Consider the following 26,123-nt stretch of genomic DNA (forward strand, 5'->3'; position numbering starts at 1 on the left):
CACTAAAAGGACTGGTTGGGATAGAACCAAGGGGTGGAGTCATCTTTGCTTCGATGCTTTTTACAGGAGGAATATCAGACAATGATCTCACTCGTCAAAGTGGGCTTTAAAAGATTTGATCACAGAGGACAAGATTAATGTAGGGGATGGTCTCATGGCTGACAAAGGGTTTAGGATAGAGGAGGAAGTGGGGGAACTTGGGCTTCACCTGAATATCCCCCCTTTTGCACGCAGTACTGGTCAGATGACCAACGCAGAAATTAAAGTCACAGAGAAAATTGCTCGCCACCGTGTTCACGTAGAAAGAGCTATAGCGCGAATTAAATCTTTCAGAATTTTAAGCAACAGAATTGGCCTTTCATTGTTTGGATGTGTAAATCAAATATGGTTTGTATGTTGCTTTTTAACTAATTTCTTCAACTTCTTAATTAAATAAAAGTGTTTACAGGGGGTGCTGTGGTCCAGTGCCTCATGGACTTTACTTACATGGTAGGATAAAGGTGAACCAACAGGTGCTGGTCCAAATGGTGTCACAATTAACTTTGTAGTGGCTGTGTTGTCTTCCACCAGATAAGATATCGAGCTAGTCTTTAGTCTTTTCAATACATTTATGTCTTCACTCTCAACAGTAATTTTTCTGAAAATAAATAAGAACTTAAATTACACCTTTTGTACATATATTGATTTATTTCTTATTAACGCAAATCTTAAAATATGTAAAGCTGCTACCAACGCAATCTTTATATTTATTTATGTATATATTATCTGTGTGTTTTTGAATGGTCCTTGGTCTGTCATTAAAATTATACTCTTCAACAACATGTGGCTCTGTTTTCTGTTCTTTATAGTAATGTCATGTCACAAATCTAATTTAAACATGGCATGCCACCTCTGCATTAATGTTGTGGTTATTGTGTTCATTGATAATACCTGTTGTCTACAAACTTGGCCATAACAGGGCTCCTTTTCCTTTGAAGATTGAAAGGTTTTGAAATAACCATTTGTGAGACGGGTTCTGGTAATATTTTTTCTCCACGTGGCTTGTCCCATTGCTGGGGCATACTTGTTGAAGACAGTAAGGTAGGGACATCTTTTATGCCACTTATCTTCCACGTTTCAAGTAGATATATCACGGCAATGACATGAGAGCAACTGCCATCACCACTGAAACAAATCATTATGCATTGACGGTCATTATGCGTAACATAGCACTAATACCACTGAGGGAAGTCAGCACACGCCAACAGTTAGTTTAGGCTCGCTCTGTGCAAGACTCTACTTCCGTTCTACTTCCGCTCTCTTGAGTGTGCGATCCACTCCTTCCGGCAAGATGGCGCTGTTTTACACTCGGTGTCTTCAGGAGCTGCCAAAGCTTACTATATCGGACGTCCACAGGCTCGTCCGTAATGGATGCTCTGCCCCCCGGAGTAAACGGGAAAAGGGGTACAAGATGTATCTGTCAAGTTTCATTGACAACTATGAAGGTGAGTGTAAAATTGACAGCAAAACACATTCACATTGTGCTATGGCTAACTAACTAGCTAGCAGTAGCCAGACCCATAGCTTCTATAGCTAAATATAGATCTCTCTCTCTCTCTCTCTCTCTCTCTGATATGATCGCGGCTCTGGCAGTAGCTATGTGTGTTGTTAACATTTAGGTCAGTTGTCCTGTAGAGATTTTAGATTTGTAGTATCATCAGTTGTTTTTAACGTTTTTTAGTTGAGGTGCATATTATGACCTAAACAAAAACGCAGCACCCTGTAATGCACTAACGTTTCAGAACTAGAGGAAACGATTCAATCAGACGCAGAGAGAACATAACCTATCGCTATCGGACACTAAATTTAGACAGCTGTCAAGTTAGGATTAATATGAGATTTTCAGAGCCCCGATCAAGATTTTTAGTGCCCGCGATCAAAATTAATTCGAAACCATCCTTGTCCGTGTTTGATCGACTTACGAGTGGAAAAGAAGTGTGTTTTGTCTAACATTACATGAATTATGTTGAATTCCCAGTATCAAACAAAGACCCTGCAGGGAGGGTGACCGTCAGGGCTGTATGTTATAGGTCCATGAGGAAACACGAGAAGCCTCACGACCTCAGAGTAGGGTGGACAACATGTGTTTAACCAGTTCAGTTCAAGATCAATTCAGTTATCAGTTCAAATCAGATTCTGGGGTGTTCGTGCGGCTATAGTTGGTGATGTGGATGTAGATGTAGAATAACAATAATACAATTTAAGTTTGTGTATTTGACAATAAGAAACCTAAGTGTGTTTATTTGACCTAAACCTGAACTGTACTTTCATGGACACTCCAGAAACTGGTTATACTGCTCCCGTTCTTTGGAGTATAAGTTTAAGTAAGCCTATTCATGGTGGGAACATTAGTCAGTATGAGGTAAGAGCTGACTTTGTACCCTCAATCTAGGCTATACAAATCTGTTCAACGCTTTACTAACACTATTGTTCTAACTATCATAATACCCAGTGTTTCCCACAGAATTGAATTCTATTTGTGGTGGTATGCAGAATTAACTCGAATGCAACAGTTTTTAACAAATTAGTGCAGCGCGGTTATGATTCTAACCAGATTTAAGCACAATTTAGTACAACCAGGAAAATCATTGTGTGGTGGTCAATGTTGATATTGTGGTGGGCCGCCACAAATAAGTCAATGTATGGGAAACACTGTAATAGCAATAAAATGGTGAGGCAGGCTTATTTGTTCTGGTTGTTCTGGTAGCCTAATGAATCATACCGCTACTGTTTGCTTGAACGATTAGCCTGCTCTCACCCTTTAGTATTTTTTTTATAGTTGTTATGTAATGACTTAGTCTAATTGTAATACTAAAATCATGTTTTATTCATAGATTACTTTTGAGGGCAGCTCACCCATTAAAATTGCTGTGGCTGAGTGTTCCTGTGTTGCTGGAAACGCTCTCTGCAACCACAATGTTGCACTACTATACCAGACCACAGCGTACTCTACACTTCAGCTGAAAGCAGTACCACCTGTCCTGAGCTGCACAGAAACTGAGCAGCGATGGCATAAACCACGAACACTGGTAAGTACAAAAGAACTTAGGCTAATCACTAATTATTGATGTCTCATTTATTTTGGAAATTGGATATAAAAAAATTGCAATAAAGACAAAACAAGCGCATCATTACCACATATTTTACAGTTAGCTAAGGTAGCTCTGCCAATCACATTGTTTATTTGTTTGTTTACTGTGATAGGGTGTGAAACCAGGCAGAGTGGGTAACATGGTCTTCATCTCAACAAAACCCAAGGCAAGACAGTACACAGCTGCTGATGGTGTAAGGTAATAAGGTCACTGTCAAGTAATAATGTATTCTGCAGTCATTGTCAGATTCTTTTTGGTTTTGAGAGTTATTCATGGGTTTCATCAGGTTTTTTCCACAGGTGTATTAATCAAGCACCATGCAGTCTGCATTCATAATCATGATGCTTAATTTTATACACCTGTGGAAAGGGACCTGGTGAAACCCATGAATAGTTTCTTCTTTTCTAATTATGATAAATAACTGTTAAATAACAAAAAACTGTTTTCAAAGGAGCAAGCGCTACAAAGCAGTGCGGGGGGACTTGCCAGACCCAGATGTCCTGAAGGTCGATGAGGCATACCAGGACTTCACGGCAGACCTTGCTCCGCTAATTACCACACTATCCATAAGTAGTGATGTCCCCCTCGTCGACTCAGCCTTTGGGACCGTTCAAGAAGGCAGCCCTATTTCATACCAGCACCCAGTGCCAGTGAGTAGGGTAATCATCCAACACCCAGACGCACACCCTCCACCACCCCTGACTTCGAAGTCATTGATCCAGCCTAACTAATTACATTGATCAAGTTAACGGTATGTCTATCTATGCCCATCACCATGCTAGTGTTGGAAAAGTTTTCCAACTGTGAGTCCCCTGGACTGTAGCCTGGTTTTAACCAGGCTACAGTCTGGCTAGGAAATCTTCAGACCATGTAGAACTACAATACACATTTGGGATATGTCACTTTTATACAGAGCTTAAAGGAACACACCAGCTTTTTGGTTAAATAGCATAGTTGTATTGTTTGCTATTATCCAGTTAGCCTATAGCTATCCTATAGTTAAAAGGGAGCTATAGACTAACTGGAACAACACACTGGAACAGCCCTTTTGTTTTTTTGGTCTCATATATATTGTAATGTGGCAGATCCATCCAGATTCCAACAGTCGTATACTATTGGTAATTTTTTCAATGGTGGCTAGCAATTTGCATGTCTTTTGTCTCTGATTTCTACAGCCTCTGCACACCCCGCTACCCCCACCCCCCTGCCCTGGCCCCCAATATATTTTACGTTAATGGTTGTCTTTATTGATGAGAAAAGAGGCGTTACCATTTCTTTGGGAAGCAGACATGAAGAATAGTGTGGTAATGTCTGGTTTGATTATATGGCTATTGATTTTGTTACCTATGCATAATAACAGTGACAAATTAGTCTTGTAGCAGATTTAAACAAAATCCACTCCCTCCAGTCTTCATACTTTCTCTCTCACACACAGAGAGAGATGGATAGAGAGAGAGACACTCAACTTTGCATAATGTTAGACTACTTTAAAATAAACGTCCCTATATTTTATCAAAATAGTTACAAAGGGCAGTTTAACTAAAATATAAGACAAATGATCATGGACATCCACAGCATGACTGCAGGCCGTATTCCTCCCCTGATAAAGCTGGATCCTGGAAAAGAGAAAAAAAAGCACTTAGACTACTCCCCTAAATTGTCATTGGTGTTACTTTCCTACTTTCCTGATGGGTAGTCACATTAGAAAATAATACAAAAAATGATAAATGAAAGGCTCAGTCTGGGATTTGACACAATTTCAAGCCCATAACATATTTTTTCACATTGAGCAATCATCTTCTCACGCCCGCTAGCTGCTCATTACGTGATTACACAGTAAAACCCCTGGTCTCTGTAGGCAGCCACAAACTGGAAACAAAGTGGGGGCAGCCTGCCCCCAAACAAATACGAGCCTGCGAGGAATTTCTCTGAATATAAGGATGAGCTGTTTTGTTTGGTCCTTGGTTAAAATATAATGTACATAGTGTCTGCTAATTAATGTAGAAGGTGAAGTGTGGCGTCTGCGCCTCTTGTCTAGTGTCGGCCACCGTATTCATCAGTGTTCCTTGTACGTTTACCCCTTGTTTATGTGACCTGTAATTGTTTTTTTGGCTTTTTAAAATACACTTTTGGAACTACCCAGCCCCTGTGTGCGATCTCCCCTTGCTTCACTTGTGCTAATTAATGTAAACATAAATATAAACACAAACAAATGCAATGTCTGTTTTTGCAATTTCTGTTTGTTATGTTTCGTCTGCAGAGACCGCGTCTGTCTACAGAGACAATGTGTTTTTACAATGTGTTCAGGGAACAGGCAGCTAGCGGATAGTGAGGAGATGCTTGCTGTATGTGACAAAAATGTTTTAGCCTAAAAAACGTGTGACATCGCTTAAAGCACCTTTAAAGCTAAAAAAGCCAGTCAGTGTTACATTAAATTCATTATAAGGTATTATTCCATCTTGTAAAATGCATAAGTTGTAAAAGGCATCAGCACATTGACCTGGGGGTCAGCAGTGTTGGTGTTTAGAGTGAATTGACATCCAATTTTTTGCCCATCGTGATAAGTTATAATATATTAAAGCAACGGCTCATAATGCAATATGAACATTACTATACAGTCTTGCTTGTTTGTAGATGATTACATTCACTATACCATTTATTACAATGCCTTATGATCCCATTATATGAATGTATGAATAAATCATGATAGCCAGGGTGCGATTTGTAGGGGGGGATGGTGAGGATTCCCCCCCCCGGTTTTCCTATCCCTACCTCTGCTAAATTATTTTTATCGTCGTGGGGGACAACATTTATCCCCCTCTGCCCCTCATATTGATTAATGCTACTTTATATAAGTAAAGCGCTGCAACGTGAGAACAGTCTAGTAGGCTAGCCTACATAATAATCTGACTACAGAAAGGCACCGTCACCGTCAGCACTGATGCTGCTGACACAGTGGCTGCGTGATAACTTAATTTGGCCTTGATCGTGCAGGACATTTCAGAATGTCGAGTGTGTAATCCATCATAAATGGCTAGGTTCAATGGAAAAGTTAGCTGGACAAATGAAAGAAAACGAGAAGGATTCAGTGAAGCATAATAATGTTTTAGAACCTTCAAAATTAGAAAACTGATGCAACTGAGATGGAGGACAACTGCACGTATACCGTAGGCCTATTCTCCGAAGGAACTTACATTAAATGAGGAGATATTTGCTGAATGTCACAAAAAGTGTTACAGAAATTGCTTGGCATCGCTTATTCAATGGCTCTCTACCGAAACACCTGTAGTTTGCGGAGGACGAATGAGAAAGCACTCGTTTGATAAATCAGCCAGTAGTAGACAAACTAGAGAATGTAATTCCAGGGAATTACGAGTGCATGAAAATTAAGCTAGGACAGACATACCATAGCTTAATAAAAAAGTTGATAGTTTAGACGTAGACAGTTTAAAAGTTGAATGTAGATAGTTTAACAGTTGTTAATAGACAGATAGTTTAATAGACAGATAGTTTAATGAATGTTGAAAGTTTAAAAGTTATATGTAGATAGTTTAAAGGTTGTTGACATACTGATAGTTTAATGCGTGTTGGTAGACAAAAAGTTTAAAGGCTGTATATAGATAGATAGTTGACGATAACTGACAGTTGGAATGGCTCGAATGTTTGCTAGCAGTTATGCTAACAAAGCTAATTATTTTCACCAAGTTACTTAGTTAACTTAGCTCATGTTTTCTAGCAGTTTTGAAAAAAATGTTAACTATGCTAACCATGTGACTCAGCTAACGTCGCTAATCATTTTTAGCAGTTTTGCTAAAATGCTAACAATGTTAATAATGCTAACTAGCTAGTGAGGACTTTTATTTTGAAAAGGTTAAATTATTTGCTAGATGGATGAGGTTTAATATAGTTGGAATGACTGAACAGTTAAATAGGTGGATAGTTTAAAAGGTTAAATTATTTACTAGGTAGATGAGGTTTAATATAGTTGGAATGACTTGAACAGTTAAATAGGTGGATGGTTTAAAAGGTTAAATTATTTGCTAGGTAGATGAGGTTTAATATAGTTGGAATGACTGAACAGTTAAATAGGTGGATAGTTTAAATGGTTAAATTATTTGCTAGGTAGATGAGTTTTAATATAGTTGGAATGACTGAACTAGATAGACGAGGTTTAATATAGTTGGAATGACTGAACAGTTAAATAGGTGGATGGTTTAAAAGGTTAAATTATTTGCTAGGTAGATTATGTTTAATATAGTTGGAATGACTGAACTAGGTAGATGAGGTTTAATATAGTTGGAATGACTGAACAGTTTCTCAGGCTTATAGCATAGAATGAGACTGTATGCTTAAAGCCTGAGAAACTGACAGTTGATGCAGGTGGCCTGGCCACCTGGCACAATATTCTAATTGCTATGATGTCATAAAGCCTGAGAAACTCTCAGTTGATCCAGGTGGCCTGGCCAGATCCATATATGGTGATCCAGGTGGCCTGAACACCTGGCATAGGATTCTAATTGCTATTGTGATGTTATAATGTAATGTTAAGTCAATGGGGAAATTTTAGTAGTTTTTAATTAATAGTTTAAAAAGTATAAAAGTTAGAAAGTTGAAAAATACATAGCTGAAGTCACATAAGTAAGACCTACATAACGCAGTTTGAATGAAGTTTCTAATGTTAAACAGTTGAAGCTGTATTAAACGCACAAAAAGCGTTAGAAGAAGAAGAATAACTAGAAAAGCATTTCCTGAAGGAAATACAGTGCATGAAAATGCAAAAAATATGATGTCAAATATCATACAGAGTAAAAACAAACTATATTGGTTGCTAGGTAGATGAGGTTTAATATAGTTGGAATGACTGAACAGTTAAATAGGTGGATAGTTTATATAGGTAAATGATTTACTTGGTAGATAAGGTTTAATATAGTTGGAATGATTGAACGGTTAAATAAGTGGATACTTTAAATGGTTAAATTATTTAGGTAGATAGTTGACGATAACTGACACTTGGAATGGCTCTAATGTTTGCTAGCAGGTATGCTACCTATGTTAATAAAGATAATAATGTTAACCAAGTTACTATGCTAACTAACATGCTAACAATGTTAAAATGCTAACTATGCTAACCATGTGACTTAGCTAACTTATCTAATAATTTTTAGCAGTTATGCTAACTATGCTAACTAACATGCTAACTATGCTAACCATGTTACTTAGCTGACTTAGTTAATCATTTTAAGCAGTTTTGTTAAAAATGCTAACATGTTAACTATGCTAACCATTTGACTTAGCTAACTTAGCTAATCATTTTAAGCAGTTTTGTTAAAATGCTAACTAGCATGTTAACTATGCTAACCATGTTACTTAGCTAACTTAGCTAATCATTTTTAGCAGTATGTGTTAAAAATGCTAACTAGCATGCTAACTATGCTAACCATGTGACTTAGCTAACTTAGCTAATCATTTTTAGTAGTTTTGTTAAAAATGCTAACTAGCATGCTAACCATGCTACTTAGCTAACTAGCTACAGTAGGTATGAGTCATAGTTGATGACAAGTAACAGTTACAATGGCTGAACAGTTAAAAAGTTCAGTAGTTTAAAGGGTTAAATTGTTTAACAGTAAAATATTATAGTGAGGACTTTTATTTTGAAACAGTTTTTGGCAGAGGAAGCAGTTGAACAGGATGTGTAGTCTTAATAGGGCCAGTTTGTATGCTTAAAGCCTGAGACTGGCAGTTGGTCCAGGTGGCCTGAACACCTGCCATAGGATTCTAATTGCTTAACGGCTCTATTGTGATGTCATCAGCCCATGTTAAGTCTATGGGGAAATTTTGACTAGTTTTTAATTAATAGTTTAAAAAGTATAAAAGTTACAAAGCTGAAAAATACATAGCACCCATGTCCCAAGTAAGACCTACGTAACATAGTTTGAATGAAGTTTCTACGTTAAACGGTTGAAGCTGCATTAAATGCGTTAGCGGAAGAATAAGAATAAGAAGCCTAGGAAGAACAGTACAGTGCATTTTCATGCACTGTAATAAGAAGAATTCGGATAACAGTAGAGTGCATTTTCATGCACTCTAATAACTTTTAGAAATAATCTGTACTGCAAAAACGAATGTTGGTGGGTATTTAAACTATCTAGCGTGTGTTTACAGCTGCAAGAAATAGAAGCTTCATGGTCTTTATGTTCTGGTTTGTAAATTATTTTCATAAAACTTCAAGTTGCCCTATAACTTTACTCTCCAAACTCTTCACTGCACTATAGGCAATTAACTGACAGGCTATTTATTTTCTGTAGGCTACAATAAACACATTTATTTTTTCAACTTTTGCAATATTACGCACTTGGCTACTGAACGCAAATCAGCAGGAGAGAGAATGCACGAGCCTACGCGAATGTAGCGCAATGTGTAGGCTATTTGGTTACCAACTAACACTGTTAGCCAATTCACTAACTTAAGACTTCAGTGCCATCATACACAACGTTTTTTTACACAACAAATACAGAAAGGATGGAGGCAGCAAAAGTAGAGAAGTCATTTCAGATGGGGCAAGAACAAGGTGAATTTGTATGCATGTCAAAACGTAGTCCTACCCTGCATTAGAGGAGCTGATCATCATACCAAGCACACTCGCTGTTTAAAGTCATACACCACGGTAAACTAAAACTAAAATGTTACAAAGGTGGCAAAAAATAATATAGGGTATTATTAGCCATGACATTACTAGGCTATGAATCGCTCATTTTTTTTTTTTTTTGGGGTTACAAACTTATTCAAAATCATCCCCCCCTCTGGTTTTTACACAAATCGCACCCTGATGATGGCGATAACTTTCATATTATTTCACATTCATAGTGTTATTCTCACATTATCTTTGGTATTTTTTAATGACTCACCATTCACAATCAGGGTCTGTGTGATAGACACTTTGCTTCCTGTGATGTCATTACTTGCTATGCAAGTGTAGTTGCCAGAGTCTCCTACTTTACTCTTCACAATGTTGAACACTGGACCAGTCACACCTGTCCCTTTGTCATTGAACGTCCAAGAGAAATTAGCAGGGGGTTGTGAATCAGCTGAGCAGGTAAAAGTTGTGTTATCAGGGGCATTGATTTCCCCAGTTCCTCTTACAGTAACATTCAGAGGTCCATCTGTGCAATGCAAGAAAGGAGAAAAGAAAACAGTAGCATGTTTAGCAAAATCCAGGGAATAAATGCACCACAATTATGAAAGTATGTCTCTCAAGTGTCTTTCATTTGGACATGTTTAGAATATAATGTATGTTACTTTGGACTTCCTGGACAATCACTGACTGCACCTTAATGTTCTCATGATCTCAGTCATGAATGGATTTTTTTGGGGGGTAAGGCTATTTACACCCCTGGTACAATTAGCAGTGTATGCTATTCGTACCCTGGTGCAATTAGAAGTGAATTCTATTCGTACCCCGGTGCACACAGTAATGTGTCCTATTAGTACCCCGTCTAAATTCTAAATAGACACTCCGTTCTTTTTTGGGATGTAATGTGGACTATGCCACAGAAGGTTCTCAGACACCACATATATTCTTCATAACCTCTTCGTGCCTGTCCTTCTCTTCTATTCTTCAAAGCACATCTCTGTTTAATGACCTTTGACCTCTGACCTTTCTGTTTAATGATCACTTCTCCTCCACACCCAACACATAGTTCCATACAGATAACTTGTTTGTTTGTTATTGTGTTTCCCTGCCTTCCTACTATGTAGGCGACCTTGGGTTTGAGAGAGGCTCTATATAAAATAAACTTATTATTGGGGGCGTGGCAACCCATAGTGATTCTAGCTTTTCCTATTATTTAGTGGTCCGAGCAGCGTAGCTGCAGGACCCCAATTGTTTCTGTACCGTTCATTTTTTTGGTCAAGATTCTGTAAAAGTCATACTGCAGCCTAAACCGTAACTCCAAAACTCTTCAAATTTTCAGGTATGGTTACCAGTACCCCCCTCTGCCCATAACCCAAAATTTGAGGTACTGCACCTTTTTCTCCTTATCAGATTGACCTAGACTCAAAATTCTTTCATAATATTAATCTCTAAACTTAGATGCATCTTTTTGGCCCTGGTCTTATGGTCTAAAAATGTTTACTTTTTACACAATTTCATGGAAAAGCAAAACATTATAAAAAGTTTCACAAAAATAATCAAATCTTCACCAACATTCTCACAGACAATGTTTAGACCAAGCCTCACAAAAGTTATCGCTCAGAATTTTGATATTTTGTTCCATTTCAGAGATATAGGCCAATAAAGTTAGACCACTTAGGCCATTTTTCCTAGATCACCTATATTCCTATAAACATAAGTCCTAGAAACTTCACATTTTCAAGTATTGTTACCAGTACCCCCCACTACCCATAACCCAAAATTTGGGTACTGTACCCAAAGGTGGCGCTCTTGTCAAAAATGCTTATTTCTCCTTACCAGATTGACCTAGACTCAAAATTCTTTCATCATATATCTCTACATTTAGATGCATATTTTTCACCCTGGTCTTATGCTCAAAAAATGTTTACTTTTGCCACAATTTCAGAGAAAAGCCAAACATCATAAAAAGTTTCACAGCCTTCAAAAATGATCAAATCTTCACCAAAATTCTCACAGACAATGTTTAGACAAAGCCTCACAAAAGTCATCAAAAGAATTTGGATATGTTGTTTCATTTCAGAGATATAGACCAATAAAGTTCGACCACTCAGTCCATTTCTCCTCCTATATTCCTATATGACTACATTTTTTTCCTTGGAGAACAACCATACAACCATCATTATGTGGATACCATTAACAGTGCACATTTTCAGATCTGTACTCTTTTTTTATAAAGCCCTTAATTATATTGTCAAATGTATGCTAGGAATTTTCTTGATGTTGTGTGTTTGCCAACACACATTTTTACCATGTGAATGTGACTGCCAAGTATGTAGGATTGTCAGTGGCTCAGTGGGATAAGTGCTGGTGTTTGTGAGGTTGAGAGTTCGAATCCCCGGTAGTGCTTTAGGCTCTAGCTCGAATACTATTGGTTATTGAAGATTCACACCATTGAACAGCACCTGAATGACATCAGGCAATACACAGTCATTAGTTGCCAAGAATCAGAATTCCGAGACACTCTGACATTTAGGGGAACTTCTTTGTTTACTATTTTTCCTTCATCATTAAGTCGATCATATTTATATTTCATCCATTAGTGTTCTTCTCTACAAGTGTCTAATTGCCCCAGAATTTCAAAAAGATTTCAGGTGTACTCTTTCAGGAAAGCCCTTCATTCTATTGTCAAATGTATGCTTGGAGTTTTTCTTGTGTGTTTACCAACACACATTTTCACCATGTGAATGTGACTGCCCAATGTGTATGATTGTTAGTGGCTCAGTGGGATAATGCCTTGTACTGGTGTTTCTTAAGTTGAGTGTTTGAATCCCCGTTAGAGCTTTAGGATTTGTCATTTAAGATTCACACCATTGAACAGCACCTGAATGACATCAGTCAATCAACAATCACACTCATCAGTTACCAAGAATCAGAATGCCGGGACTCTATTACATTTAGGGGAACTTCTTTGTTTACTATTTTTCCTTCATCATTACGTCTATCATATTTATATTTCATCCATTAGTGTTAATCTCTACAAATGTCTAATTGCCCCAGAATTTCAAAAAGTTTTCAGGTGTACTCTTTTAGGGAAGCCCTTCATTTTATTGTCAAATGTATGCTTGGAATTTTTCTTGTTGTGTGTTTACCAATACACATTTTCACCATGTGAATGTGACAGGTCAACATGTAGGATTGACAGTGGCTCAGTGGGCTAATGCCTTGTACTGGTGATCCTTAGGTTGAAAGTTCAAATCCCACTTGAAGCATTAGTGTTCGAATGCTGTTGGGTTGTGGAGGTTAGCATACTAGAAAGCTTTTGGGTTGTAGAGGTTAGCACACTATAACATTACAGCTACTTGTCAATATGGACTTGTAGTGCAAGGCAAGTATAACTATATCATTATAGGCTGTGTATCTTATTGACTCCAACACAGAACCCACCCCCCCTTCACCTACCACCACAAATACAATTCAATTCTCTGGGAAACACTGCCTTTCATTATCAAACCCTTCATCTTATCCACGACAAATAAATAGTCCTGTAGAATCAAGTATTGTTAGAATACTATTGGGTTGTAGAGATTAGCACAGAGTTGTAGAGATGAGTACTGTTAGAATACTGTTGGGTTGTGGTGGTTAGCATACTACAATAGAGTATTGTTAGAATACTGTTGGTGAAAAGACTCCCTAAGTTTATATATATTATTATTATTATTATTATTATTATATTGTTTCTCATTTCTCATTTTCGAATGTACACTTAAATCTGCACAAAGTCCTTGAGGTGAAAGTGCTGTGGAGAAATTGCAGGATTGTTTGGCTCTGCCACCTAACCACGCCCAGTTTACCTGCTGGAAAACCCTGTAGCTCCGGAGCAGGGGCTCAGACCAGGATAAATTGTTTGCTCGCCCTCAGTTCACTCTTTTGTTCATCTCAACCCGGCACTCCAGTGTGTCCTGCTTTGTGTGCATCTTTGAGTTAACGTAAGTCATCACTTTAATGACCCTCACTATGACTTTTGTGATGTTTATCAGTTTGTAGAGTAGCTCTGCCATCATGTGTAAAGTTAAGGTCTTTGTTTGTTGGTTTGGTGTGTTGGAGTCCCATGTGAGAGATGCATGTGAGAGATGATTAGATGATGTTGGTTGACTTGGGATGTCAAGTATTGTTTAGTTGTACCTTATATAGCCATATGATTTCAGTTTATTGTTGTGAGTTGGGATCTGTACTGATTTACCCCATTTCACTGATTACTCAATTTTCTGTTTGTTTCCTCTTTGATGCAGCACACATACAAGTAAAGAACAAAAGAACAGATGAATTGAAACTCAAATAAAGTTCACTTGTGTTGCACTGAAACCTGCCATCTCCGTGTCATCACTCCATACCATTATGCCTTCTGACCGAGGCTCTGCCTGCTCGCCACACACTCACTCTACCTCAACGCACATCGCCCCCTACAGTTCCTTCAGTTGGGTTGTGGAGGTTAGCGTACTAGAATAGAATACTGTTAAGAATACTGTTGGGTTGTGGAGGTTAGCACACTATAACGTTACAGCTACTTGTCAGGACTTGTCGTGCAAGGCAAGTATAACTGCATAATTATAGGTTGTTCATCTTATTGACTCCAACACAGAACCCACCCCCACCCCCCTTCACCTACCGCCACAAATACAATTCCATTCTGTGGGAAACACTGCCTTCCATTATCAGACCCTTCATCTTATCCATGACAAATGCATAGTCCTGTAGAATAGAGTATTGTTAGAATACTATTGAGTTGTGGAGATTAGCGCACTAGAATACTACTGTTAGAATACTGTTGGGTTGTGGAGGTTCGCACACTAGAATAGGGTATTGTTAGAATACTATTATGTTACAGCACAGGGTAATCCTAATTTTATGCATCAAATTTATTCCAATCCAACTCAAAAGTTTTGAACAACACAAAGTGAAGGTTTTATCCAGATCAAAACCAAGAATAGATTATGTGATCTAATCCAATTTCAGGATCCTTGTTTCCCGTTGAACAACCCATTTTCAAGATTTGATCCAATCCAATAGCCGACATCTGGTAACTGAAATCCGATAACCGAAGTCCGATCACGTTTCTTTTGAACAATTGGGCCCAAACAATCAAAGCATATGTAAAACTAAAAAGCTATGCTACCTCATGTTCGTTTTGCTCGGACCCCGTAAATCACCGCTTGCGATTATATTTATTATTATTACACATCTGCCATTGGAGTCTATGGCAGCCCATAGAACGCCTGGCTAAAAAGTGCAGATTTTTGGCAGAAAGTTTCGGGACACTCCACTGACCATTCACACTCATTTACGGACCTCTAAACCCAGCCATCTAGCGCCACCAACAGGTCAAAATCTGGCCGAAAATTGAATCGCTGGGTCTAAAGTTATGAAATTTGGCACACTGATTCAGCACTGTCCCATGATCACTCTCACCAATTTCCAGAACTCTATGCCCAACACTCTAGCGCCACCAATGGGTCAAACCTGGATTGCATTCACGCATGTGACCATTGAACGGTGCGTCCGATTTTCACATATCAGGCACCGTTGGAATCCCTGGACCGACCTAAGTTCAATGACCCCTATTACGTCACTTTCTGCCATATTGGACCCCCGCCATATTGGATTTAGTCCAAACTCTACGAAAAGTTTCAGCGGTCAGAAATTTCATCCGATTTTCATGGAACTTGGCGGAGATGATCTTCTCCCCGAGCCGCACAAACGATACTTGTCAGATTTTTCAATTAGATTTTTGTTTGCCCGTGACAGCCAATCAAATATGGTAAAGAAGCCGCCAAACAGGAAGTGGGCTAACATCTCGGCTATGCTTTAATGTATGAAGTCCAAACTTGGTACAGGGACTTGGTATCTGATTGTGAGGGCACTACTTAAATTGGCATCATGTGGCCTCTATAGGGGGCTGTAATACAGGAAGTGAGCTTGTATCTCAGCAACGCCGGAGTAAAAGTCAAACTTGGTATAAGGACCTGTTACCTGATTATGATGCCGCACTAGGAAATTGGAATCATTTGGCCTCTATAGGGGGCGCTGCAATACTGGAAGTGAGCTCCTATCTTAGCAACGCTTTGATGTATGAAGTCCAAACTTGGTACAGGGACTTGGTACCTCATTGTGAGGACACAGTAGGAAATTGGCATCATTTGGCCTCTATAGGGGCTAGCTGTAATACAAGAAGTGGGCTCATATCTCAGCAACGCTTCGTTGTATGAAGTCCAAACTTGATACATGGACATATTAGCTGATTGTGAGGACATGCAAGGAAATTGGTCTCATTTGACCTCTAAGGGTGCTGTAATAAAGAAAGTGAGCTCACATCTCAGCAACACTTTGGTGTATGAAGTCCAAACTTGGTAGAGGGACATGGTAGCTGATTGTGAGAGCGAACAAGGACATTGGTGTAATTTGGCCTCTAGGGGCGCTGTAACAAAGTAAATGAGCTTATTTCTCAGCCATTCTTTATCCAATGGCAATCAAACTTGCTGTGAGTGCTTGCTCATGGCATGGCAATGGCATTCCTGCTATAGCGCACTGCTTGGCCCCCGCATTGCTGCTTGCAGCTATATTTTATTATTATTATTATTATTAAGAATCCTTCAGCATCTGAACTTGTGGGAGGGATGGGAACATAGTTTGAATTACAGGGGGTACTGGGGGGTACTATACCCTCCAATGAAGACCCAGTACCCCCCAAAGAGACAGAAATATTAGTTTTGGGGGGGTCATATAATTTTTCTGATATTGTGAAAAAATATCATTACAGTTACAATACAAGTCAACTCCTAGTTTTACTGTAGGAACATTTTAATGTTAAGCGATTTCAGACACCCCTATTGTGGACCGTACCATTTTTAACCACCGTGGCGCTAGAAGCAACTGAGATAGAGAACGACTTCAACTTCTCAAGCAAGTGTCAACGTTGAATGACAAAACGCTAGTTAAATTCCTCCAGTAGGCTAAATTCAGTTTGCTGCTGACGTGCATGGGTAAAATGTAAGTTGCTAGCTGACGTCTAGCTTGTTGAGGATTTTACTACCTTCATTTATAAACGTGTTTTGTTCTTTCATAGCTCATGTCACGTCTTCATAGCCTACATTGAATTACTGGCTACTTACCTGCTACTTACCCACTGAGGCTAGTAAAGTGGACCTTGGTTAGTTACCAGGGTTAGTTAGCAAGATAGGCTAATTCTCTATTTAAATCAAGCTTTACAGTGTGGTGATGTAAAATCGATTGTCATTTCCAAGGAGATGAACTCCATAGCCTAGGTGTCCATTCTCATTTTATCTTGAATAAATTGCCTTGTGCCTTTTTGAAATTACTTTGGCACAGATCCTGTGTTTTTATATTAGCCTACCGGGTTTGATGTAGCTAAGTCTATGTTATAACATCAGAGAAACTTTGAATTTGCCCTTGGGAATCAATAAAGTATCTATCTATCTAGAAACATAAAAGTAGCCTAGGCTAAATATTATGTGCTAGTATTTTAATTTGTTTTTAATTGGTTGGTATTGTTTTTACATTCTATTATTTCATATTTTTAGTTTGATAAATGTAGTTTCATCTGAGAACCCTGATACTATCTTAATGAAACTTGGATTTTATTTTATTCAAAGAGACACTATGAGGAAAAGGAAAGGGCACACAGACATCAGGCACTTTTTTGGTGCTAGCAGGAAATATTAACACTAAGATCTACAACCAATTACATTAAAAGTGCAGGTGCAGTTAGGTTTTATACACTGTTCATATGTGTTAAGGAAAGGGGGGCCAGCAGACAGGAGAGGCACAGGATATAACCGTAAACAGACTGCAGGGAGACGACAGGATGTATAAGAACAATGAGATATTCTGTAGTCTACTGATTATCAGTTTGTTCAGACCTTGTATGTGTTGCACAACACATGTTGCACTTGGTGATCACGGTGGGGATTGATATGGTAGTGGACCATGATGGTCATAGAAGAAGTGAAGGAGCAGTACCCCCCAATTATGGTGGGGTAATTCGCACTCTGGATGGGAATGTTTCTACCACATTGTCTTACAACCTTTTGACATATGGTAGTGTCATTTTCAGTCAGAACAAACTTATCGATAAAGAAGAATCAACATTGAATCAATATTTGCCAGGGGTATGAATAGTTTTGTTAACTTAACTGTAGTTAATTGTGTCCATGTTATAACCTGGCCCCACCCCACTTAGATCTCCTCTTATTGAGATACTACATACAAAGTTAAAGGGACAGTGTGGAACGTTTTCAGTTGTTTGTTAACTAAATTAACATTTCCCATTCATAAATGTGGCCTCATTCATGTTTAATTACCACCACCACCAATTCAAAGCATACCTATTGGCTTAGAAAATTGGCATTTACATATACATAGCGTTTGGAAACGCTCCATCTATGTGCGCCATTTTAAACTAACGGTGACCAACTAGGGACATTTGCGAATACAGAAATACAGCTCCGTCTTTGGCATGCAAAGAAAAACGTAATCTTGGATTCAGTTATGAACCCATTTTCTACAAGTTACATATCATTCCGACATTGACATTGCATTTTCCAAGAAACAAATAAAGAGAAAAAATAAATTTGTTTGTGATTTGTCACTGTCTCAGCAAAGCTCTTGTGCACAGTCACCTTGTTCAAAGGCTCTAGTCTAGACACAGAGACAGTTGATAAACTAACCTACCATAGTTTTTCTAGAACTAGCAGACTACCACAAAGTTGCTGATTGTATGTTATTTCAGGTTAGTTTGCAACAATATACAAGTTTAACCAAAGTCCTTCGCTGCTACCTAGCTAGCGAACATCACTAGCAATTCCCATTCACTTTCAGTTTACTGTGCTATCGTTAGCTAACTAGCTCGGTTAACAGGCAAAATTAAATGATTTATTCCATGTCCGAAAGTGTGTTTCATTGGCATCACACACAAGCAATAACAAGACAAAAGTTTATGTTTTGACACACCTATTTAGGAGTCCGGAACTAGGGCCATCATCTAGGTAGATTCGCAACGAGATGAGCTGCGACTAGATATGCTTTGCGACGGCTTGCAACAGCTGGCAATGACGTGCACCATTAAGCATTTAATTCACACCGCTGCAACTCCGTCTCCGCCGGTTTTGTCTCGATGCGGATCTTTTGTATGAATTAGGTGTTATGTTTTTGATGTTCGGCAGCTACAGCAGTTCTATTAGGTTACAATAAAATCCCTAAACACTAGATGGGAGAAGTTCTTACACATGGGACCTTTAAAGCAATATCAACAATTTGCAGCTTTTGAAGTTTATTCTTTAAGAGCAACGATTTTTCGTATCATCTTCAAATTCAACTTTATCGTTTTTTTCATAATATACCCATAAACACATTATCCCCACGCTAATTTATGCACTAGTGTTGTTGTATGAAAGGAAGATGTTCATACCAATATCACCTAAAGACACCAATTAGCATGTTAGCAAGCTTTTACCCCTTCCATCTGTCTTTTTAAGATAGACTATATAGCATACACTAGGTCGACCTAAAACCTACAATGCTGCTTTAAGTAGTAGGCTAAAACCTACAGAAGAACAACCTGTTCAGGTCAGCAGTTATCATGTCACTAGAAACTTAAAGGGACACCAGGCAAGCCTGATGCTTTTTCTCTACGAAACTCCCCCTCACTCGGTCTGAAGCTCTTTTCCTTTTCTTTGCATCTTCCGTCAAAGGGTTTTCGCTGCTTCACATGCGGCTCTGCCATTATACACCGCGTTTGCAACAATCGCTAGCGTTTCGTTAGCCTGCCTCTGTGCTGTGGATGCAGGATGTAAACTGATCCTGCTTCAGTCGTAGGTGCGATACACTGAACTTGCAAGCGGGATATTCTTCCTACAGGCAGTAGGGCGAGAGAGTCTTCATTAAGCCCTGTAATGAGTCATTTAACCATATACCGACTTATGAAGATGAGTAATTAACACGAAAACGTTGCCTGGTGTCCCTTTAAGCTTATGACAATAACAGATGAAAGTCATCCAGTCTCATGCAGATGGGGCATGTGCTAGTTTGTGTGATGGTGACATTGTGCAAGGGTAAAAATAATAGTATAACACTGATAACAGATGTTTTAAGCCTCCAACGTCGCCTTCAAGGCAGCGCTGCATGGAAGGCACTAGGGTTAGGCAAGGGTTAGGGTTAGGGTTAGGTTGGGGCAGCCGTGGCCTACTGGTTAGCACTCTGGACTTGTAACCGGAGGGTTGCCGGTTCGAGCCCCGACCAGTGGGCCGCGGCTGAAGTGCCCTTGAGCAAGGCACCTAACCCCTCACTGCTTCACCTCACTGTGTGTTCACTGTGTGCTGTCCCCACCAAAAAAAAAAAAAATGAACGAACGATTCATAGCCTAGTAATGTCATGGCTAATAATAGCCTATATTAATTTTGCCACCTTTGTAACATTTTAGTTTTTGTTTACCGTGGTGTATGACTTTAAACAGCGAGTGTGTTTGGTATGATTATCAGCTCCTCTAATGCAGGGTAGGACTACGTTTTGACAAGCATACAAATTCACCTTGTTCTTGCCCCATCTGAAATTACTCCTCTACTTTTGCTGCCTCCATCCTTTCTGTATTTGTTGTGCAAAAAAATGTTGTATATGATGGCACTGAAGTCTTAAGTTAGTGAATTGGCTAACAGTGTTAGTTGCATAGGCTACATGCATTCTCTCTCCTGCTGATTTGCGTTCAGTAGCCAAGTGCGTAATATTGCAAAAGTTGAAAAAATAAATGTGTTTATTGTAGCCTACAGAAAATAAATAGCCTACTATCATACCGTCAGTTAATTGGCTACAGTGCAGTGAAGAGTTTGGAGAGTATAAAGTTATTGGGCAACTTGAAGTTTTATGAAAATAATTTACGAACCAGAACATAAAGACCATGAAGCTTCTATTTCTTGCAGCTGTTAAAACACCCGCTAGATAGTTTAATACCCACCAACATTAGTTTTTGCAGTACAGATTAATTCTGAAAGTTATTTGTCTACTAGGCCTAGCCTAGGCTACTGGCTGATTTATCAAACGAGTGCTTTCTCGTTCGTCCTCCGCAAACTACAGGTGTTTCGATAGAGTCATTGAATAAGCGATGCCAAGCAATTTCTGTAACACTTTTTGTGACATTCAGCAAATATCTCCTCATTTAATGTAAGTTCCTTCAGACAATAGGCCTATACGTTCTACTCTACGTGCAGTTGTCCTCCATTTCAGTTGCATCAGTTTTCTAATTTTGAAGGTTCTAAAATATGACTATATGCTTCACTGAATCCTTCTCATATTCTTTCATTTGTCCAGCTAACTTTTCCATTGAAACTAGCCATTTATGATGGATTACACACTCGACATTCTGAAATGTCCTGCACGATCAAGGCCAAATTAAGTTATCACGCAGCCACTGTGTCAGCACAGCAGCATGAGTACTGACGGTGACGGTGCGTTTCTAATGTCAGATTATTATGTAGGCTAGCCTACTAGACTGTTCTCACGTTGCAGCGCTTTACTTATATGAAGTAGCATTAATCAATATGAAGGGCAGGGGGGGATAAATGTTGTCCCCAACAGGGATAAAAATAATTTAGCAGAGGTAGGGATAGGAAAACCAGAGGGGGGGAAATCCTCACCATCCCCCCCTACAAATCGCACCCTGCTTATACTTATACTTATACTAGGTGCCTTGAAGTTTACGTGGGGGCTTAAAACACCATCAAGCTTAATAAACATAGTTTACAATATTAGAAAAATAACTTACAATTAACAGTCAGTGTTCGTGTGAAAGGGACTTTGTCTCCAGTGATGTCATTGCTAGCTATGCAGGTGTAGTTGCCAGACTTTTCTGCATTACTGTTGACAATGTTGAACACCGGACCAGTCACACCTGTCCCTTTGTCATTGAACGTCCAAGAGAAATTAGCAGGAGGTTGTGAATCAGCTGAGCAGCTAAAAGTTGTGTTATCAGGGGCATTGATTTCCCCAGTTCCTCTTACAGTAACATTCACAGGTCCATCTGTTCAATACAAAAAAAGAGTAAAGCAAACAGTAGATGTTTAGCCAGGGAACAAATACAAACCCAAACTGTAGCCTTGCTTGTTGAATCACATTAATTAGTTTTGTTATTATTGTCCTATGGTATATGGTTTAAATGACTAATTATGGGCACTTTTAGGTATAGTGCCCAGGGGCACCACATTGTCTTAATACGGGCCTGCATGTTAGCAAGCTTTGCACTTCCAACTGAGCGGTTGGTGGTGTTTTTAGTGGTAGGCGTTTTATAGATATGTGTAGCAGGTAGACCAAAAACTCTATAATGTTGCTTAGTAAAACCTACAGACGAACAACATCCATCAGGTCAGCAGTTATATTACGCCGCTAGAAACTCAAACTTATGACACTAACAGATGAAACTACAGTTATCCAGTGTCATATGCAGGTGAGGCATGTGCTTATTTCGACACCTAGTCATATGATACTGACATTGTGTAAGGTAATGTGCTTTAAATCGTTATACATGAGATCGTTATGTATCAACAACTCAGATTTTGAAACATTAATGATCATAGTTTACAAATGATATTAGAAAAGGAACTTACAATTGACAATCAGTGTACGTGTGACAGGTACTTTGTCTCCAGTCATGTCATTGCTAGCTATGCAAGTGTAGTTGCCAGAGTCTCCTGCTTTACTCTTCACAATGTTGAACACCGGGCCAGTCACACCTGTCCCTTTGCCATTGAACGTCCAAGAGAAATTAGCAGGAGGTTGTGAATCAGCTGAGCAGCTAAAAGTTGTGTTATCAGGGGCATTGATTTCCCCAGTTCCTCTTACAGTAACATTCAGAGGTCCATCTGTATAGTGCAACAAAAGAGTAGAGCAAACAGTAGCATGTTTAGCAAAACTCCAGGGAACAAATACAAACCCAAACTGTTACCTTGCTTGTTGAATCACATTCATCAGTTTTGTCATTATTGTATAGTTTACAAATGATATTAGAAAGGAACTTACAATTGACAATCAGTGCAATGCGTGTGACAAGGTACTTTGTCTCCAGTCATGTCATTGCTAGCTATGCAAGTGTAGTTGCCAGAGTCTCCTGCTTTACTCTTCACAATGTTGAACACCGGGCCAGTCACACCTGTCCCTTTGCCATTGAACGTCCAAGAGAAATTAGCAGGAGGTTGTGAATCAGCTGAGCAGCTAAAAGTTGTGTTATCAGGGGCAATGATTTCCCCAGTTCCTCTTACAGTAACATTCAGAGGTCCATCTGTATAGTGCAACAAAAGAGTAGAGCAAACAGTAGCATGTTTAGCAAAACTCCAGGGAACAAATACAAACCCAAACTGTTACCTTGCTTGTTGAATCACATTCATCAGTTTTGTCATTATTGTACCCCTACAGTTGAAAAGCGCAATAATAAATGAACTAAATGTGCATCTTTGCAATAAACATAACTACTATAAACATAACTCCTAAACAATATAGCGGGAATCCAACAATAGCAGTCTGTAAGAGAGCTCTGAAGTCCTGTAAGTACTGCCATACTAAAGGAATTCAGAGAAATCCAGAGTTCTCATGAGAGCATAATTTGAATTTGAGACACTCAGGCAATGAGTAAAGATGTACGTTACTTTTACCCCTTGTATCGCGAGGAAACAAACACATCGGTGTATCTGATATAGGCAAGCCAGAGGCAAGCTAAACAGATAACGACAGTGCTACAACAAATCAGTCAGCAAACATTGGTCGTAGTGTTATCCAATTGCGTTGAAGTCCGGAATCACTCAGTAAACATTAGTCGTAGTGTTATCCAATTGCGTGCAGTGAGATTTTCAAATGCATGCTTGGGCCATTAGGCTACATTAGTCATGGCCAGACCCTTAATCTTTATAGATTACCAGGGTATGGTATCTCCAGGCTAATCTAGGTTGTACAGGCCATCTATGTGTTTTAGAAGTTTCATGGAAATGATGTGTCTTTGACGGAATTCATTTACAGAGAACTTCCTCATCTGTGTGGTGCAGACACAACTGAACGTTTTGCTGCCCCACACATGTTTGCGCCCAGGAAAGCAAAGTATCTCCACATGATGATGTAAATCATTTGAGATCTCAAGAAAAACAGTTGTTTCTTCACATTTCGTTCCCATTTCTAGATCATTTGTGAATATTTTAAACAAACAAAAAAAGTGCAACTTTGAATTTATGACATTAACAGCTGAAAGTAAAGTCATCCAATGTCATGTAAACATATGCTAGCGACTTTTGATCTGGTGCCATACTGATATTGTGTGAGAGTGGAGAGAACTGAGCGTAGATGAGATGAGAACAGACTTAGATCAGTATCAACAGCCAGACTTTGAAACATGTATGATCACAGTTTACTCTATTAGGAGATGAACTCACATCTGACAATCAAGTTGTAGTTTGTGGCCATGACACTGACGGGGTTGCTGAGACGACATGTGTACTCTCCCGTGTCTGTTCTCTCTACTGGACTTATCTTCAGTATTCTGTTGTCTCTCTGGAAGGTGATTCTGTTGCTAGGGCACAGCGCTTTTCCACCCTTAGTCCACTCAATGAGAGTGACGTTGCCTTGAAAATTGCAGATTAAGTTGACAGAACTCATACCCGCGACCACAATGTCTTGAGAAGGATTGATGGAAGGATTTGATATGTTCTCTGTTAAGTTGTAAAAAAAAAACAGAATGCAACATGATGCTTGTAAATAACAGGTGAACAAGTGAAGTGAAGAGTTTGACCAAATTTCATAAAGAAAGATAATATGCTCTATGGAAAAAGGCTATTCGAAGGCTAAAAAATATTATCCCATCTAGTGTATGTAGTCAACAACTGAAACATGCTATTTAATTCTGGAAGCTTTTTGAAATTGTAATCTTTATTTAAAGAAAATGCATTTTCTGTTTTCAGGACATACTGTGCCTTCACCTAATGTTGCCCATACACTCACCAAAAACTTGTAACCTAATTTCCCCATGTCTTCCTGCTGAGTCACTCGGCAGCATTGTCAACGAGTAAACACCTGCATCATTTAGGGTCAGGTTCTTCAGCTCCAGGGAACCGGTGCTGGTATTCAGGAAGAGTCGGCCATCATATGCAGATGCGGTAGTGTTGGTGCCGTCTCTGATATAGGTGAGGATATTTTCCAGCTGAAGACTCCAGAGAATGGCGATGTACGGTTTGGCGGGAGGACTGAGAGTGGTTCTAAGCCACATGTTCCCTCCAACAGAACCATTGGCTGGGCCGGATTGTAGAACATTCTGACAAGTACTAAGCCCTGAAAATACAATTTTACAGTACTGTAATCCCCCATGTACATCCAAACAGGTTCTGATTTGTGCAAAAATCTTGAAACAAAAAAACATGGCACTTGTTTGAAGAAAATCATGTAGATTTGCCCTTTAAAATAAAGACATTCAACTGTTTTTACAGACAAATGCCTTGGGGTCTTGCTCAAGATTTGTGCTGAATTCTTCATGCCCCTCCACAAAAGAACTGTCTTGGCTTCTATATCTCTGTTGTTGTCTTTTTCTTTTGCAGTATTACAGTATGCAGTAGTCAATGACATTAACAGTGTACAGTTTGTGAACAAAGTTAACAAAAGCTGCCACTCCCTTTCTTATTCCGGGTCTTGACGCACATTAATCATTCAGTGTGTGCTTTTTGTAAAAGTGGGCTAAGAATACCACAAGTAGAAAATGTAATGCTATTGTTGCTGTTTTAACTGATTAAAGAACTAAATTACAATATCTAGCTGAGTAACTACGACCATAACTTTATAACTAAATGACTATAACCATAATGTATAGTTTTATGAAATGTTTATAAACTTAATACCTTGTAGACAGAAATGATAGAATCCTGGTTTATGGAAGTGAACAGTCAGCGGGGACTGAATGGGTGTTATTTTCATCTGTCATTATATATAGGCAGCAGCGGAACAAGTGGGAATTGGGTGAATTCCCAGTCAGCTGGTAACGTTTTGAGGTCAAACTGATTACCTTAAGTGAAGACCTTACAAATGCCTTGATATTGCTGTTTGTATTTAGGTATTCGGGGACTGAATGAGAGTATACTGTAGTTTTAATCTTTCAGTCAGTGTTGTATATAGGCCCATCGAAAGCAGCTGGCAAATCACTAATGCTGACTTATTTCTTTAACAGAAAACCACTCTCTTTAAATTTGAAAACATTTAGTATACTCAAGCCAGGTCAAGATGTGAAATCATGGATAAGTGCTGTATATGTTAATAAAAAATCCAATGAAATGTTA

At 38.9% G+C, this 26,123-nt stretch overlaps 1 protein-coding gene across 3 annotated transcripts; it reads left to right on the forward strand.

Moving 5' to 3' along the window:
- The first annotated feature begins 1,265 nt into the window (after window positions 1-1,265).
- On the forward strand, window positions 1,266-26,123 carry LOC125306557. 3 transcript variants are annotated; one of them, XM_048261980.1, is made up of 5 exons: window positions 1,266-1,484; window positions 2,874-3,068; window positions 3,244-3,329; window positions 3,583-3,882; window positions 24,762-26,123. In XM_048261980.1, the coding sequence occupies exons 1-4, from the start codon at window positions 1,407-1,409 to the stop codon at window positions 3,860-3,862; spliced, it is 639 nt and encodes a 212-aa protein (XP_048117937.1). In that variant the 5' UTR covers window positions 1,266-1,406; the 3' UTR covers window positions 3,863-3,882; window positions 24,762-26,123. The 3 variants fall into 3 exon arrangements, with proteins under 3 accessions (XP_048117937.1, XP_048117938.1, XP_048117939.1); XM_048261981.1 differs by lacking the exon at window positions 24,762-26,123 and adding an exon at window positions 11,102-11,263 and having other exon boundaries at window positions 3,583-3,781; XM_048261982.1 differs by lacking the exon at window positions 24,762-26,123 and adding an exon at window positions 4,307-4,600 and having other exon boundaries at window positions 3,583-3,781.

Source organism: Alosa alosa, chromosome 13 (genome assembly GCF_017589495.1).
Source record: "Alosa alosa isolate M-15738 ecotype Scorff River chromosome 13, AALO_Geno_1.1, whole genome shotgun sequence".
NCBI lineage: Eukaryota > Metazoa > Chordata > Actinopteri > Clupeiformes > Clupeidae > Alosa > Alosa alosa.

Excerpts from the sequence above, each read along its gene's own strand:
- LOC125306557 (XM_048261980.1), top strand. The coding sequence starts at position 1,407 with ATGGATGCTCTGCCCCCCGGAGTAAACGGGAAAAGGGGTACAAGATGT. Across the intron at positions 1,485-2,873 it reads TTTCATTGACAACTATGAAG|ATTACTTTTGAGGGCAGCTC; the intron begins GTGAGTGTAAAA and ends TTTTATTCATAG. Across the intron at positions 3,069-3,243 it reads GGCATAAACCACGAACACTG|GGTGTGAAACCAGGCAGAGT; the intron begins GTAAGTACAAAA and ends TTACTGTGATAG.